Source organism: Bison bison, unplaced genomic scaffold (assembly GCF_000754665.1).
Source record: "Bison bison bison isolate TAMUID 2011002044 unplaced genomic scaffold, Bison_UMD1.0 scf7180017864390, whole genome shotgun sequence".
NCBI lineage: Eukaryota > Metazoa > Chordata > Mammalia > Artiodactyla > Bovidae > Bison > Bison bison.
In genome coordinates this window covers 3267473-3286206 of record NW_011494962.1, presented here as the reverse complement: position 1 = coordinate 3286206, position 18734 = coordinate 3267473, and the positions used below count along the sequence as shown (strand labels likewise).

The 18734-nt window shown below is 37.9% G+C and overlaps 1 protein-coding gene across 1 annotated transcript in view; it reads right to left on the bottom strand.

Moving 5' to 3' along the window:
* Window positions 1-239: 239 nt before the first annotated feature.
* CREBL2 (cAMP responsive element binding protein-like 2) overlaps window positions 240-18734 on the bottom strand; it is a 30034-nt gene continuing 11539 nt past the window's right edge. Inside the window, exons 2-4 of the mRNA XM_010858693.1 lie at window positions 7384-7581; window positions 5803-5947; window positions 240-3290 (exon numbers count right to left, since the gene is read on the bottom strand). Coding sequence (XP_010856995.1) covers window positions 3286-3290; window positions 5803-5947; window positions 7384-7581 — 348 coding nt within the window. The 3' untranslated portion in view covers window positions 240-3285. The remainder of the gene's footprint in view (window positions 3291-5802; window positions 5948-7383; window positions 7582-18734) is intronic.

Here is an 18734-nt window from a genome sequence, read left to right as displayed (position 1 = left end):
AACCCAGGCACACTTAATGTAGTTCTTTACTAAAGAAGCAGTTTCTCATAACTCTATTTAGCCTATCAAATTAACTCTGGAAAATCATCCTTCCCCTTTTTTACAGATGAGGAAACAGTCTGAGAGATTAAATAATTCAAGGTGACTCAGAAAATGGATTCAAGACCAGTTCTGCCTAAATCTCTTTTTACTCTGCTTATACAGATACACCCCAGTACTATGAAACAGACAACCTGAGATAGCTGTGGTGAAGATATTTTATTTTTCATAAAAATATAATTGTACAATGCTCTTCAGAAAAAGGATTCCTTCAATGCCCTCAAATACCATGTGGTTTAGAATTAAATTTCCTCTCTTTTAAAACTAAAAATGTAATTGATAATATGCAACTGATTTTCTGATATATCACATTTATGTTTTTCATTTTTATTAGCCTTTAACTAAAGGTGAGCCCAGTTTAAATCTATACTTTTTATAATGAGTCAAATCAAGCCTATTACAATTCAAAGATGATAAAATAAAATGCTAAATGGTGATGCTCATAAATACTGTCAATTAGCTGGTAAAGAGTGATATGAATTTGCTGCAGCAAGATAAGATTCTGATTCAGATATATTAGAAAGATTTTAGATAAAATAGAAAAAAATTTAAGAACGTCAACTATATGCTAAAATTTGACCTAGTCAAACTTATTCCATGTTATACTCAGTTGCTCTAATACACAGCAGGTCTGTGCTAAATTAATGACAGAATATGACTGGCCTAAATACATAAATATATCTCCCTCCTTACCTTCCTTTGGGAAAAAGGAAAAGTGCTCTGTCTACTCAGAGAGGCCTGAGTTCACTGACTCCCCCCTCTTTTGTTCTCTTTCTGTGTGTCTGTTGTCCTTACAGGTAAGTAAGAGATGCCAGGATTTCAGCTTGCTGCCCCCTAACTGGAATGGGGCGAGAAATGCTCCAGCTGTCTTCATCAGGGACGTTTATTAACGTGCTTCAGGGGGCCCAGGTGTGCAGCCTGCACAGAACCCAAAGCAATTGGAGCTTTCTTATTTAAGACCAATGAACTTTCTCTTGGTTTGATCTACTGCAAGATACCAAATAGACCGGTTTCAGAATAAACTCAAATAAATTATAATTTACTTTGACCCAAAATTACACGTCCTCTACCTGAGGACAAAGTCAGTGCTCTTTCTTGTAAAGGGCAGCAGGAGAACAGCTTAAAGGAGCCAGTGATTTAAAATCACAACCAGAGAAGAAACACTTGGAGCACAATGGAGACATTCCATAGAAGAGCCACATTCATTTGGAATGTTTGCTTTGAAAACAACTCTTCTGGGGAATTCAAAAGGTACTGAACAAAGCAACAGAGAGTTAAATCTTGGGTTGTTTTGCAAAATAAAAATATACATTTGAGTAGACCAGATGGCAAAAACATAACCCATTACAATCTGAACACTGTATTTAAAACATTTAAATTCTCAAGTCCTGAATATTAACAATCTATCTATATTTATGATCCAAAAAAGACATTAAATACTCTTAAACCCCTAGTCCTCCAGAACAGAGAGACCCAACAGACTGGGCTAGTGGTTTATCAGCTGTCACAAAGGACTGGACTTGGGATCTGAGTCTGGGACCTACGCACGAGAGCACTTTAGGAACTCAGGGAGGCACTTAATTCCAACGCATGGCCTCAGAGAAGGGACGGAAGTACCTTGTCACCTGAAACTACGTGGTCCGTCTCATGTTCCGCCTTACAGACAAGCTAGACTAGAATGCCTCCTCCTAAACTAGTTTGTGACAAAACACATTATATTTGGAAACCAAATGTTTGCTTCCTCAGAGCAAAGAACAATTACAATTTAGCAGCAACGGAGACCACAACCTCCTTTTTTAACTACGCGAAAGAAAAGAGAGAGTGTTAAAGTGTCTCAGTGGGGACGTCAAAAGATTCCCAGGTCTGAGTGTACCATATGAGTGTGATTCCTCAACCATCATTCCATTTGGTAGCCAGGAAGAAAGCAAAGGCAGCTGTGATGGGAATTGGAGAAAACGCCTCTGCCCTCGCCCCTCCCACCGGGCCCCCTGACTGGCGGTGCTGGGTAAGACTCTGGCTCCAGTGCTTCACTCCGGAGCGGAGGCAGGGCCAGAGCCCAACCGGAGGCACAGCCGCAGTGTATTTCTCTCTGGCTCAGAATACATTCATAAGGAAACTCAAGTCAGGGAAGAAACTAAGTGTTCTGGTTATAGCTAAAGCCATTTGACCCACCAGCAATGTGTCCCTCGTTTGGTTCCGGATCTCCTGAGGCAGAAACTCCCATCTCAGCAGCTAATTTCATCCCACTGTCTTTAGAACAATTCTCCTAATTAGTTGACTACACAACGAAATGTGTGTGAACATTCACTCCTGCCCTCCCCCATATACATACAGAAACACATACAATAGAAACACACACATACATACATACTCTGGGTTGTCAAGATGATATATGCTGCTGAAATGCCTAACAGGTTATTTATTTCAAAATAAAAAGTTTGACTGATTATTCTCCAAGTATGGATCAGGCCCTAATAAACTTGTATAAATACAGTTTGAAAAGACAGCAATTAAAGTTTTAAATAGAAGCTATCTTAAGGACTTTCTTGATGGATTTTGTTAATGTGTACATTATTTAAAACAGGCATATCATTATGGATTACAAAAATAGAAGTGTATATATTTGTTACTATATATTCACAGCTTATGCTGGAATGGCTCACAGGAGAAATCATGGTTCATGCAGAAAATAAACATGACTCAAGTAAATATAAAGAAATCAGATTAGGTCCATAAAAGGCTGAGGACTTAGTAGTTAGTCATCAGCCCATTTGGTTTCTCTTTGTAGGGCAATCAAGAACATGAAAGGAAATGACACCCAAACACACATACAAATACAATTACATGAAGTACATGGAAAGAATATAAATTAACCAGTAAAGCAATGTGGAGTTGAGGTGCAAAAATACAATCTTCACTCACTCTTTCTTTTCTTGTGCTTTCAAGCATCGCAACATGGCAATACCAACCAGAACGAGTCTGAATGTCTGTAAATTTTCTAAGTGTTGAAAATCAAAGCAAAATTCTTTGAGATCTATGATCACACATTTTGGTAGAAACTGCAGATTTACAGAGATGACTGAGCAGTAGGTAGTAAATGGAGCCAAGAAGCACAATCTTGCCTATTCATCCTCCATAGGGTCAGAATATTGGCTTCAGTCACTGACTCATCATTTTATATGATCTTCACCCTGAAAAGTAAAGTTACTAATGTAAGAATGTTTTTAAAGAGGTTTGGTTAATCTGTTTTAATACGCATTTTTAAAATTTAGTATCTACAGGAAGACTATTTTTAAATATAGACTGAAAGAAAACTGAACTGAGTGGCTTTTTTCCCATTAATTCCATTTAGATTAAGGCAAATATTACTTCATATAATAAAAGTGATCAAAAAGCCAATCCTTCAATTCCATAAAAAATTCTAAAAATAATTTTATTTATGTATTTATTTTTGGCTATGCTGGGTCCGTGTTACTGTGCAGGCTTTTCTCTAGTTGCGGTGAGCAGGGGCTACTGTTTGTTGCAGTGCACAAGAGTCTCATTATGGTAGCTGCTCCTGGGGAGCATGGGCTCTAGGGAGGTCAGGCTTTAGCAATTGCGGGTCCTGGGCTCCAGTGCACAGGCTCAACAGTTATAGCCCAGAGGCTAAGTTACTCCACAGTATGTGGGATCTTCTCAGATTAGGGATTGAACTTGTGTCTCAGATTCTTTACCAGTGAGCCACCAGAGAGTCTCTTCGTAACAATTTTTTTAAAGGATAAAAAATTTATAACATTTCCTTATAAAAAACAATCACAACGATGAACAAATCAACACATGACACCTTCATTCTAAAATACAGCCTCATCAACAAATGGTGCTGAGACAACTGTATCTTCACATGCAAAAGAATTAAGCTGGACTTCTATCTTATACCACATAGAAATATTAACTCAATAGATCAATGATATGTAAGACCTAAAAGCATAAAGCTCTTAGAAGAAAACGTTGGGGCAAATTTTCACGACCTTGGATTTCACAGTGAATTGTTAGGGTACCCAAAGCGTGAACAACAAAATTAAAAATAGATAAAATGGACTTCCTCAAAATTAAAGTCTTTTGTGCACCAAAGGACACTATCAAGAAAGTGAAAAGACAACCTATAGTATAGGAGAAATATCTGTAATCATATATCTGATAAAGGTCTAGAATCCAGAATATATAAAGAATTCTTACAACTCAACAACAAAATGAAGAACAACTCAATTAAAACATGGGCAAGGGACATACACAGACACTTTTTTCAAAGATATACAAATGGCCAGCAAGCACATGAAAAGTTGCTCAGCATCATTAAGGAAAAATGGAAATCAAAACCACAATCAGATGCCACTTCACCAGGAAGGCTACATTTTTCAAAAATGAAAATAAAAAGTGTTGGCAAGATGCAGAGAAATGGGAAACTTCATATACTGTGGTGGTAATGTAAAACATTTCAGCTGCTGTGGGAAATAATTTGTAGTTCTTCTAAAAAATACATAATTACCATATGACCCAGCAATTCCACTTCTGGTATACACCCAAAACAATTGAAAACGGGCACTCAAATGTATACTTATACACGCATGTTTATAGTAACACTGTTTGCAACAGCCAAAGGTAGAAACAAATATCCATCAATGGATAAATGGATAAATAAATTGTGGTATACATGTATAAGAGAATATTATGCAGTCATAAAATGGAATGAGATACTGATACATGCTACAAAGTGGATGAACCTTGAAAACATTATGCTAGCTCATTCAAGAAGCCAGACACAAAAAAGTCACACACTTATGAGTCCATTTATACAGAATATCCAAGAACAGGTAAATCCACAGAGACAGAATGCAGATTCATAGTTACCAGGACCTGGAGGGAGGGTGATAGAGTAACCACTAATGAGTTTAGAGTTTTCTTTTGTGGTGATACAATGTTTTCTAAATAGACAGAGGTGGTTGTTGTACAACAGTGTGAAAATCCCAAATGACTCTCAATTGTTACTTTAGAATGATTAATTTTATGTTATGTGAATTTCTCCCTAACTAAAAAAAAATCCTTACGGTGATGGGCTACTGAAATAGAGAGAGCCTGAGCTAGGTGAGGACAGGTTCTACCTACAGCTGTGTGACCCTGGGCACCTTACCAAGCTCCTGTACTATTTCTTTATCTATAAAGTAAAAAGTACAATTATACTTAACACAGTGATTGGAGGAAATAATTAAGATAAATATAAGTGAAAGTACTTTGTAAATCAAAATCAAAATAAAAGGTATTGTTATTATTAACAATAACTAGGGGATTCCCTGTTGGTCCAATGGTTCAAACTTGGCATTTTCACTGCTGTGGGCCTGGGTTCAATCTCTGATTGGGGAACTATTACCCCACAAGCTGTGCAGTGAGGCCAATAATAATAATGACAACTACTAGAATGGTATACTCTCATTTATCGACGAACTCTACTTTTTAAAATTGCCATGAATTTATCAGCTGCTCTTTATAGACCCCATGTATAACACATTTCAATATTTAGAATATAATGCTATTTCACTTGGTTACCAGTGTATTACAAATGACATCGCCATTTTATTTTATTTGAAAACACAGCAAGGGAAGCGGTCAACAGAAAGCCTATTTTGAGTCACTCCTCTGAAGATAAACTCTTCCATGTACCGTACTCACAGGAGTTGCTGTTAGCGTCTGTCTTCCCAGCTTTCATGTGCCTGCTTGAGTTCTGCTGAGATTTGCTCTGCTCTTCTCCAGTGAGTAGGGCCTTTATTTCAGAAGGGATTTTACCTTGGTCCATTGCCATGCACCACTGCTTGTACTGAAATATGTAAAATATAATTAGAGTAAAATTCTACTAGTCAGGTAGAAAATCCTAGACAGAACAACTCCCATAACTAGAGGTCAAACTGGCTGCTGGCAACCCCACCTTCTACTGTATTCCTATTCATGACCTAGGACATGGATGAGGCCTGCTATCTTCAGAAAGGAGGGTGAAAAACTACCACTGAATTTCCTTGTGATGTGCTGGAGTACTGCTCAGATGTAAAAGGCCCCTCTGGCTAAAATACCACCTCCCTGTGGAGTGCCACGGGAGAAGGCAATGGCACCCCACTCCAGTACTCTTGCCTGGAGAATCCCATGGACGGAGGAGCCTGGTAGGCCGCAGTCCACGGGGTTGCTAAGAGTTGGGCACGACTGAGCAACTTCACTTTCACTTTTCACTTTCATGCATTGGAGAAGGAAATGGCAACCCACTCCAGTATTCTTGCCAAATTTAACTGGAGAATCCCAGGGACAGAGGAACCTCTTGGGCTGCCGTCTATGGGGTTGCACAGAGTCGGACACGACTGACGTGACTTAGCAGCAGCAGCAGCAGTAGAGTGCCACACATCAAAATTCATCTCTTTGTGCTGACTGTCACATTATTATTTCCACTTCTAAAGTAAGTAACTTTGTAATTTCCTTTCTCTAGTTCATAAATATTCACTAAACATCTACTTTCTACCAAAGTGTATACTATAGACTTTGGGGGTATAAAAGATTAGTCAATCCAAAGATTAAGTCCTCCAGTGGCTTACACTGCAGGAGGTAAAAAAATAATTTATTAAAAAAAAAATTTATAAGTTAAATTCAGCATATTAAAAAAAAAGTCTCCTGAATAGTGTGCATCTGGACTCTCGCCATGCCCCAACCTGACCTTCTAAAAAGCTGGGGCAGCCTGTCCCCATGTTAATGATCATGTTAGCTACATCTTTCTCTTTTCCAACCTATCACCTCCTCCCCTGAGCTTACAGTACTATCGAGGTTTCTATTCTCTTGAAATCTGAATGAATGAATAAAAGCAGGCCTAATAGTATCGTACAATGCATATTGTTACATATTGTTATACTGCTTTTTCCACTTAGCAATATATTGTGTCTTTCCATATCAGTACATACACATGTGCACTGTGATTTTCATGGGCTACAAAGTAGTCCAATATATGAATGTAGTATGATTTATTTAACCAATCCCTGACTGTTGAGCATTTGGGTTATTCTCCTTCTTGTCTCATATCGTAAATAATCCCTTAGTGAAATAGTCACTTTCTACTCCCACCAAGAACGTATGAAAAATGAGTATTTCCCTATGTTCTCTCTAACAGATAAATATTCTCTCTCATGTTCATCAACTGTATAGCTGAAAACTCGTATCTTCAGGTTTTAATACAATTTAGGTTGACTGTTTCGTACATTTACTGACAGGCTTTCTTACCATTTCCAGTTCCTCTCTAAGAGCACAAATGGCTCTTTCCCGGCTGGATACCAATTCTTCCAAATACTGATACCGCAGTTTTTTCCTGGCCCGGCATTCTCTTGCACTCTGCCGGCTCCTCTCGAGTTTTGCCTTCAAGTCAATTTTGGCTGGCTTTCGACCACGTTTGCCGGGCTTCTTCACTTTACCTCCAACCACCTTCAGCAAGAGAAAGTAGTAGTCATTTTTTTTCCTTAGTTCTGAGTCTAGGAAAGTGACTGTGGCTGCATATTAGCAAGGAAAACATTTACAAATAAATAGAGCCCACGGAACTAAGAAAGCACGATCCCATCAAATGCCTTATGATTCTTTGCTTCATATTTTTTTCTGATACTTTTCACACCAAGAATAGGGAAGAAACAGTGTAAGTGTTCATTATTTCTACTAAACTTTTTTCATAATAAACTTTACATAGCTTTATAGTAAACTTTGGGTTTCTCTGGTGGCACAGACAGTAAAGAATCCACCAGCAATGTGGGAGATGTGGGTTCGATCTCTGGGTTTGGACGATCCCCTGGAGGAGGGCAAGGCAACCCACTTCAGTATTCTTGCCTGAAGAATTCCCATGGACAGAGGAGCCTGGCAGGCTATAGTCCATGGGGTTGCAAAGAGTCGGACACGACTGAGCAACCAAGCACACACTCATAGTACACTTTATGAACCATAAGCAGCTGGATAACAAGAAACTGCCATTACACATTTTGTTCACAAATTATTTTTATTAAGAAAGTCATAAGTAAATAAAAATCAGTATTGAAAAGTGTAAGTTCAGTATGATCTCAATCTCACAAAACAACACGTAGAAGAAAGGATCTTAACCAAAGGTCAGTGAGGACTTTCCCAATAGGTGTGATTAGAAAAAGCTTCTTTCTCATCTGTATTTTTAATTATTTTCAGTATTTATAATTAGAAAAATATAAAATTTCTATTTAAAATTGGGTGTATATATAAATAAGTACGTATCCTAAGCAATTTGGCTCTCAATTCCCTCTTCAAATTTGTTGAGCCCAAAGGAACACACGGGAAGACCCTGACATTTTCGGGATAATTCTCTCCTGCCATTAGAAGTCTATAATTATAACCCTGGGACTGTCTCAGGAGATTCTGCCTGCTCCCACTGGTGTCACAGACATCCTCTCAATACCCCTGCTGTTCAGTTACCTGCACAGGCATGGTTTTTTGGTGACTGGCAAAGTAATCTAATCTTCTTCATTGTTTAGCTTTGGAGTTTCCCCAAGTTCTTACACAAGATATAACTATGAGATAAAGGTAATGAATTTTAAAATACATGAACCTGAACTTATACATCAAATGAATTTCCTTTAAAGGAGTCACTTTGAAAGGGGTACATTTACTCCAATGAATAACCTTTCTTGAAAGCTGCTTTTGGAGCCAGTTTCTTATAGGCCACAACACAATACACCATATTACTTTCAAGTAATACATTATTCTTTAAATTCCCAAGCAATCTGATTGTCCACTTTGTTTATCCAATGAGGTTACAAATGATGTCTAGTTCTTTCTGAAGATTACCCTCAAAGAATAAAAATGTTACAACTTCAGTATACTGAAAGGGATATTACTGAGGCTTTAAAAGTTAAAGTTAAGTCGCTCAGTTGTGTCCAACTCTTTGCGACCCCATGCACTGTAGCCCACCAGGCTCCTCCATCCATGGGATTCTCCAGGCAAGAATACTGGAGTGGGTTGCCACTGCCTTCTCCAGGGGATCTTCCCGACCCAGGGATCGAAACCAGGTCTCCCGCAATTGCAGGCAGACGCTTTAAAGGCAATTTTAAAAGAGAAGATGAAAAACTCAAACACTGGCAAATCATTGAACTAAATGTAGAAGTCTTAACTAGGTAACAAAACTTAAAGGATCAATCTTCATTTGGATATTAAAACTCTGTTTTGTTTGTATGCTTGAAATCACCATTAATACTATACACCAACAATGCCCAGTACCTTGTAAAGATCAGATCATTGCTTAGTATCATGGTTAGATCAGGAAAACCAAATTTCATATGTGAGTCAGCTACATTTACCAAATCCTGTGTCACAATATGACAGCTAACCATTGCATCCAGCATTTTATAGAGTGGCTCTGAAATGAGACTGAATACTCCGAGGCTCTTGGAAAAAAAATCTTTCCTTTCTACCACCATCTTCAAAGCTAACTGCTTCAGTGCTACTCCCAAATTAGTTTGAACTTTTCAAAAACTGGTCTTTTAAAGCTTTCCTATTCTGTATCATCACGTTTTTTAAATTTCAGTATAATAATATACACGCCTGGGAACTTTTCTTCACAGTTAAGTATACAATTAGCAATTGCTGGGTAACTAGTTGATCCAAGTATTACTATGGGCTAAATTTTAAATTATGCTTATCAACTGTGAAATTTTAATAAAGTATTTTGAAATCACCCTTCATTAAAACCAAGTATATTTGCTATTGATAGTTTTTAAAAAGCAATATGCTGCTAAGTTACTTCAGTTGTGTCCAACTCCGTGCGACCTCAGAGACGGCAGCCCACCAGGCTCCCCCGTCCCTGGGATTCTCCAGGCAAGAACACTGGAGTGGGTTGCCATTTCCTTCTCCAGTGCATTAAAGTGAAAAGTGAACGTGAATTTGCTCAGTCGTGTCCAACTCTTAGCGGCCCCATGGACTGCAGCCCACCAGGCTCCTCCATCCATGGGATTTTCTAGGCAAGAGTACTGGAGTAGGTCGCCATTGCCTTCTCCCAAAAAGCAATGTATTTATAGCCTAAACCCATGTCCTTAGTGAAATAAATGGTAATCACATCTATTCTTTATATAGTAAAATGAGTCATCAATCACACACCATTACAAACCAGTATCTTCATATATTGCTGTTTTTAATTAATTAATTCAGGAATGGAATTCAGGAATGGTGCCTTTGAGAAGTCAGAAGGACATAGTGTACTGCACAAACTTCACTGATTTTTTTTTACACAAACTTAGTGTAGTCATAAAAATCAAACAAAAGGTATAACCCTTTGTTTAGTTTTCACAGAAGTAAAATATTTAAATTGCAACTATTTCCTTTTTTTTTTTTTAATTAGAAAGGCAGAGTAAATAAACCCAGGGTTCCTGTACTTTACATCATCTGTAAAATTACATTTAAGACCACATAACCACCACTTCTCTAGCTTAATTTTTCCTCAGTCAGTAATAAACTGAAATTTTGGCTTTTGGTGCCAGCTAAAATCTGATTAATGTACCAGTTTTCAAGAGAGTCAAGCACATCACAGGATTATTGTAAATCTTAAGTAAAATAATGTATGAAAGCACTTTGTTTAAAAAAGGAGGGGATTATCATCATACAAACGCAGGTTAGTATAATAGTTGCCTTAACAACTGAACTTTACGTATTTCATACGCCATAAACCTTGGGGGATGGATAAGGGAAGTTAATTAGAAATGAGGAACCAGGAACTAAAACTGAAATCAACCCCACGAATTCCTTAAATATGTCTGAAACAAAAGTTATTCTTATCAATGCTTCTTAAAATTTTCATAAATTCAAAGGCAACCACATACTCTGATTCTCTGAGGAAGCACATTAATGTGGCTAAATAAAAGTACTAATTTGTGCACAACACCGACTCCAAAGAAAACTATTAAAATAACTCTCCAATTTAACTTTTTTTCCTGTTCTAATTTTACTTCTACTAACACAGGACCACATAAAAGTTTAAACAGCTGTTTTTAAAACAGTGTACTTTATCCACCATCCATTTTACCTCCTTTTCCTCCCCAAGACATATTTGTTAGCTCAGGACAGAAGGTCCTAGGGGAAACACTCACAAGGCCTGTGTCCCTAACACCCAGCATTAAGAAAAGCAACCTGCTAGCCAATGCTTTTTCTTGCTCTGCACAGCAAACTTATTTAACAAAGGCAGGATATTAGGGATGTTAGATTTCAGTTGCGTGTTGCATGCGCTCAGTCATGTCTGACTCTTTGCAACCTCACAGACTGTACCGCCAGGCTCCTCTGTCCATGGAATTTTCCAGGCAAGGATACTGGAGTGGGTTGCCATTCCCTTCTCCAGGGGATCTTCCTGGCTCAGAGACTGAACCCACATCTCTTGTGTTGCCTGCATTGGCAGGCGGATTCTTTACCACTGAGCATTCTTTACCACCTAGGGTTTCACAATGAGTTCACAATAAATGTTTAATAAATATGACAGATAAAACACAAAAGACAGACTTCCCTGGCGGTCCAGTGGTTAAGACTTCACATTTACAATGCAGGGCGTGCAGGTCTGATCCCTGATCAGGGAACTAACATCCCACATGCCACGCAGCCAAAAAAATATATTAAAAAATAAATAAAAATTTTAAAAAACCCACAGAAGACATTCCTAAGTAACCAATGAGTCATAGAAGAGATCACAAGGGAAATCAGAAAAATACTTTGAGATGAATGAACAGGAAAATACAACATACCAAAACTTATAAGATACAGCTAAAGCAGTGCTCAGAAGTAGCTACAAACACCTAAATTAAGAAAGATTTTAAAGGCAATAACCTAACTTTTTACCCTAAGAAACTAGAAAAAAAGAGCAAATTAAACTGAAAACAAGTTGATGGAAAGAAATAATAAAATCAGAGTAGATATAAATAAAACAGAGAATGAAAAAACAATCAAAACCAAAAGTTGGTGCTTCAAAAAGACCAACAAAATTGACAAACCTTTAGCTAGACTGATTGAACAAGAGAAAATGTTCAAAACCCTAAACTCAAAACTGAAAGAAAAGACATCACTATTACCTTTACCAAAGTAAAAATGATTACAAGAGAAGACTATGAAAAATTGTATGCCAAAAAACCAGATAACCTAGTTGAAATGGACAAATTTCTAGAAAGATACAAAGTAGCAAGAGTGACTCAAGAAGGAATAAAAAAATCTAAAAAGACTTATGACAAATAAAGAGACTGAAAGAGTAATCAAAAAATTTCCCATAAAGAAAAGTCCAGGTCCAGGTGACTTCATTGGTAAATTAACCAAGCATTTTAAAGAATTAACACTAATTCTTTACAAACCCTTCCAAAAAAACAAGAGGAAAGAACATAGCAAGTTCATTCAATGAGCCAAAATTAGCCTGATAACAAAAAACCAAGATATAAGAAAACTATAGACCAACATGTCTTAAGAATATAGATGGAAAAATCTTCAATAAAATACTAGCAAACTAAATCTAACAGCATATAAAGAGGATTATATACCATAACTGGATGATTTATCCCAGGAATAAAGGTTGGTTTAACAACCAAAAATCAATTAGTGTAATATACCATATCAATAGGAGAAAAGACAAAAATTACATGTTCATCTCAACAGACTCAGTAAAAGCACTTGACAAATACAACACCCTTATATTATTTAAAAAAGCAAACCTTCAAAAAACTAGGAATAGAAGGGAACTTCAACCTGGTAAAGAGCATCTATGAAACAAACACCCACAGCCAACATCATGTAGAGGTGAAAGACTGAAATCTTTCTCCAAAGATCAGAAACAAAACAAGGATTCTGTCCTCTCCAGTCATGTCTATTCAACATTGTGTTGGAGGTTCTAGCCACAGCAATCAAGAAAAAGAAAGAAGGCATTCAGATTATAAAGGAAAATTTCTATTTGAGGATGATATGATCTTATATACAGAAAATTCTAAGGAATCTGCAAAAAAACTATTAGAACTCATGAGTTGAACAAAGTTGCAAGATACAAGATCAAGATAAAAATATCAGTTGTGTTTCTATACACAATGAACAAGCTGAAAATGAAATTATGGAAACATTCCATTTAGAATAGTATCAAAAATAATAAAATATTTAGGAATAAATTTAATGAAAGAACTGCAAGACTTGTATACTGAAAACCACAAAAATCACTGTAAGAAATTAAATAAGATATAATAAAAAGACATTCCCTGTTAATGGGTTGGTAGACTTAATACTGTTAAGATGAGTACTCCCCAAACTGAGCTACAGATTCAACACAATTTCTATCAAAATTCCAGATGACTTTTTGCATAAATTGACAAGATAATCCTAAAATTCATATGGAAATACAATGGACCCAAAATAGCCAAGGCAATCTTTTAAAAGAACAAAGGCAGAGGACTCCCACTTTCTGATTTCAAAACTTATTAGAAAGCAATAGGAATAAAGATAGTGTGGTACTGGCACAAGGACAGACATAGAGATCAATGGAAAAGAACTGTAAATCACATAAGAGACATACCCAGAATATAACACTCACACTCAACAATAAAAAGATAAATAATCCAATTAGAATGTGGGCAGAATATTTGAACAGACAGTTCTCCAAAGACATATGCCAATAGGGGAAATGTGAATCAAAATCCTGAGATACCTCTTTAAACCCACTAGGATGGCTGCTGCTGCTGTGTAATCAAAAAGACAGCCCAGAACAAGTGTTGGTACAGATGTGGAGGAATGGAAGCTTCATACATGGTTGATGGGAATGGAAAATGGCGGCCACTTTGGAAAACAGTTTGCCAGTTCCTCCAAAATATTAAACACAGAATTACCATATGACTCAGAAATTCTATGTCTTGTTTTATCTCCAAAAGAAATGAAAACATACATCCACATAAGAAATTGTACACAGATGTTCAGGGCACCATTCATTATTCATGATGGGTAAAAAATGGAAACCAACCAAATGTGCAAAGGTTGATGAATGGGTAACAAAATATGGTGGATCCAAACAGTGGAACATTGTTCAGCCATACAAGGGAATGAAGTGCTGATACACGGTAAAACATGACTGAACCTTGAAAACATGCCAAGAGAAAGAAGTGGAAATACAAAAGGGTGTATGATTCCATTTATACAGACTGTCTAGAGCAGGCAATGTATAGCAACAGAAAGCATATCAGTGGTTGCTTAGGGCTGAGAAGGGGAGGGAGAGAATAGGGAGTGACTGCTAAAGGGCTTGTTGTTTGTTTTTTAAATGAATAGATTGTTTTTAAGATCTGTTTTAGGTTTACAAGAAAATTCAGCAGAAAGTACAGAGAGTTCCATATATCCTCTCTCTCTGCCCACACAGTCTCCTCTATTAACATCCTGCATTAGCATGGTACACTTGTTACAACTGATGAGCCTCATGTTGGTATTAATAAGTAAAGACCATAGTTTACTTGAGAGTTTACTCTCTGTTGTATAATTCTGTGGGTTCTGACAAACCCATCTGCCACTGCAGTATCATACAGAGTATTTCCACTGCCCGAAAACCTCCTGCACTCTACCTATTCCTCCCCCCTCACCCTGAAACCTTGGCAAGCACTGACCTTTATTACTATCTCTATAGCTTCGCCTTTTCCAGAATGTCATGTAGTGGAGTCGTACAGTATGTAGTATGTAACCTTATTCAAACTGGCTTCTTTCACTTAGCAATATGCATTTAAGTTCCTTCACACCTTTTTGGAGCTTAATAATGTGCTTCTTTTTAATCACTAAATAATATGAGTAACTTCCTCCATTATATGGATATACCTCAGTTTATTTATAAGGGATTCTTTTGGGGGTGATGAAAATGTTCTAGAATTATCAATAGACAGTGGTGATCACTGCAAACTCTGAATAAATACACTAAAAAAAAAAATCACAAAATTGCATATTTGTAAAGGATGAATTTTATAGTATGGACTATTTTTAAAAATGACATGAACCTTAGAGAACAGAAAACAGCAGCAAAGGAAAAATGAAGGTGCCACAGAGACATAAGCAGATGAGGAGGAAAAAAACATGACGGGGGTGGAAGGTTTGAGCATGCTGCTGCTGCTGTTGCTGCTACTAAGTCACTTCAGTCGTGTCTGACTCTGTGAGACCCCAGAGACAGCAGCCCACCAGGCTTCCCCGTCCCTGGGATTCTCCAGGCAAGAACACTGGAGTGGGTTGCCATTTCCTTCTCCAATGCATGAAAATGAAAAGTGAAAGTGGAGTCACTCAGTCGTGTCCGACTCCTAGCGACGCCATGGACCGTAGCCTACTGGGCTCCTCCGTCCATGGGATTTTCCAGGCAAGAGTACTGGAGTGGGGTGCCACTGCCTTCTCCGACCGGCTCCCCAGTCAGTGGGTTTAATTTCCGTGGAAAGAGGAGGCATGATTTAGGTGCAAGTCCTTCAGGGGCTTCTTCAAAAAAGGAAGACTCCAGTGTCCAGAGGAAGTCCTATTCCAAAGATTTTTGTATCATTTTACTTTCAGTGTTTTCAGAACAAACAACAAAAACAAATTCAGAGCCAACTCAGGGTGTGCAGGGAGACAGCACTCATTCTCTCTGCCGACAAGCCCTAACCCTAACCCTCCACATGGCAGCTCACATTATTTCACACCACTGGAGGGGAAAACTGTTATCCTCACCTTTTTCAGGTAAGGTGGGGAAAATTCATTTCTTTATTCAACAACCATTTATTGAACACTCACTTTGCCCCAAACACTGTCAAACTCTAGAAATGTTAATACAAGAAGATAGGGTCCTTACCTTTAATGTATTTTGACTTGTGAAATGCAGCAGACATATAATAACATTATAAAGGGCAAGATATCAGAATACACAGAGATGCTGCTGGTAAGGAGATGCACATGCATGCGTGCATGTGTGAGCGCATGCAGGCACACACACAACACACACGGTGATCTATTTCATGGATGACCCAATGTTTTTATTTTTTATTGAAGGATAATTGCTTTACAGACTTTGTTTTCTGTCAAACCTCAACCTGATCAGCCATAGGTATACATATATCCCCTCCCTTTGAACTTCCCTACCATCTCCCTCCCCATCCCACCCCTCTAGGTTGATACAGAGCCCCTGTTGAGTTCCTGAGCCACACAGCAAATTCCCGTTGGCTATCTGTATTACACATGGTAATGTAAGTTTCCATGTTACTCTTTCCATACATCTCACCCTCTCCTCCCCTCTCTCCGTGTCTGTAAGTCTGTTCTCTATGTCTGCTTCTCCACTGCTGCCCTGTAAGTAAATTCTTCAGTACCACTTTTCTAGATTCCATATATATGCATTAGAATACGATATTTAATTTTCTCTTTCTGACTCACTTACTCTGTATGATAGGTTCTAAGTTCATCCACCTCATTAGAACTGACTCAAAGGTGTTCCCTTTTATGGCTGAGTAATGTTCCCTTGTGTATATGTACCACAACTCCTTTATCCATTCATCTGTCGATGGACATCTAGGTTGCTTCCGTGTTCTAGCTATCGTAAACAGCGCTTCAGTGAACAATGGGTACACGTGTCTTTTTCAATTTTGATTTCCTCAGGGTATATGCCTAGGAGTGGGATTGCTGGGTCATATGGTAGTTTTATTCCTAGTTTTTTAAGGAATCTCCATACCGTCTTTCATAACGGCTGTATCAATTTACATTCCCACCAACAGGGCAAGAGCGTTCCCTTTTCTCCACACCCTCTCCAGCATTTATTGTTTGTAGACTTTTTGATGATGGCCATTCTGACCAGTGTGAGGTGATATCTTATTGTAGTTTTGATTTGCGTTTTTCTAATAATGAGCAATACTGAGCATCTTTTCATGTGTTCGTTAGCCATCTGTATGTCTTCTTTGGAGAAACGTCTGTTAGGTCTTTTCCCCACTTTTTGATTGGGTTGTTTGTTTTTCTGGTATTGAGTTGTAAGAGCTGCTTGTATATTTTGGAAATCAATCCGTTGTCAGTTGTTTCATTTGCTATTATTTTCTCCCACTCCGAGGGTTGTCCTTTCACCTTGCCTATAGTTTCCTTTGCTGTGGAAAAGCTTTTAAGTTTAATCAGGTCCCACTTGTTTACTTTTGTTTTTATTTCCATTACTCTAGGAGGTGGGTCATAGAGGATCTTGCTTTGGTTTATGTCATCTAGTGTTCTGCCTGTTTTCTTCTAAGAGTTCTATAGTTTCTGGTCTTACATTTAGGTCTTTAATCCATTTTGAGTTTATCTTTCGGTGTGGTGTTAGGAAGTGCTCTAAACATGTAGCAGTCCAGTTTTCCCAGCACCATTTATTGAAGAGGCTGTCTTTGCCCCATTGTATATTCTTGCCTCCTTTGTCAAAAATAAGGTACCCATAGGTGCATGGGTTTATTTCTGGGCTTTCTATCTTGTTCCATCGCATGGATGACCTAATTTTAGTTCAAAGATTTTCAACATCAGAGCAAAGCCTAGAACCCAAGTCCCCTGATTAGCATCATAGCAGCTTGTCACAAGATGACTATCATCAAGCATGACTATTTCCCTTCTAGATTCCCAGGTAGGACTCATTAACCTGAACACGTAATTCCCTGAAGAGACTAAAACTGACAGATGCTTTATATGCACTGCTATATTAATGCTAAATAGTCACTCATTTAATGACTAGATTCATTTACTCCAACTCACTAGTCACTTGATGGGGGGAGTGGTGAGGAGATTAAGTAACAAATGTTTTCACTTTATGCTTCTTTGAAATTTCCCTCAACTCTCCATGCCCACTCACTGAAGTCATGCCAATTTACTCCTTTACAAAATCCCTGATTTAGTTCTTCTTTTCTATTCCTCCTACATCACTACCCTACTTACAGACTATTACCACAGGTTCCTGGCAGGTCTCTCTTCCATGTCTCCATGTCTGTCCTTAACTTCCTTGGTTAATCTATCTTACAAAGAACATCCAAATTAACTTTTCTTTTCCACTTATTAAAATAACTTTAGTGTGTTTTTCTTTATTGTGAAAAAGTAATACCTAATCATTACAGAAATGAATAAACTTTAAGGGCCCCTAGATATTCACGACCCAAATAATCATGATGGTGTGATCACTCACCTAGAGCCAGACATCCTGGAATGCAAAGTCAAGTGGGCCTTAGGAAGTATCACTACGAACAAAGCTAGTGGAGGTGATGGAATTCCAGTTGAGCGATTTCAAATCCTGAAAGATGATGCTGTGAAAGTGCTGCACTCAATATGTCAGCAAATTTGGAAAACTCAGCAGTGGCCACAGGACTGGAAAAGGTCAGTTTTCATTCCAATCCCAAAGAAAGGCAATGCCAAAGAATGCTCAAACTACTGCACAATTGCACTCATCTCACACGCTAGTAAAGTAATGCTCAAAATTCTCCAAGCCAGGCTTCAGCAATACGTGAACTGTGAACTTCCTGATGTTCAAGCTGGTTTTAGAAAAGGCAAAGGAATCAGAGATCAAATTGCCAACATTCCCTGGATCATCGAAAAAGCAAGAGAGTTCCAGAAAAACATCTATTTCTGCTTTATTGACTATACCAAAGCCT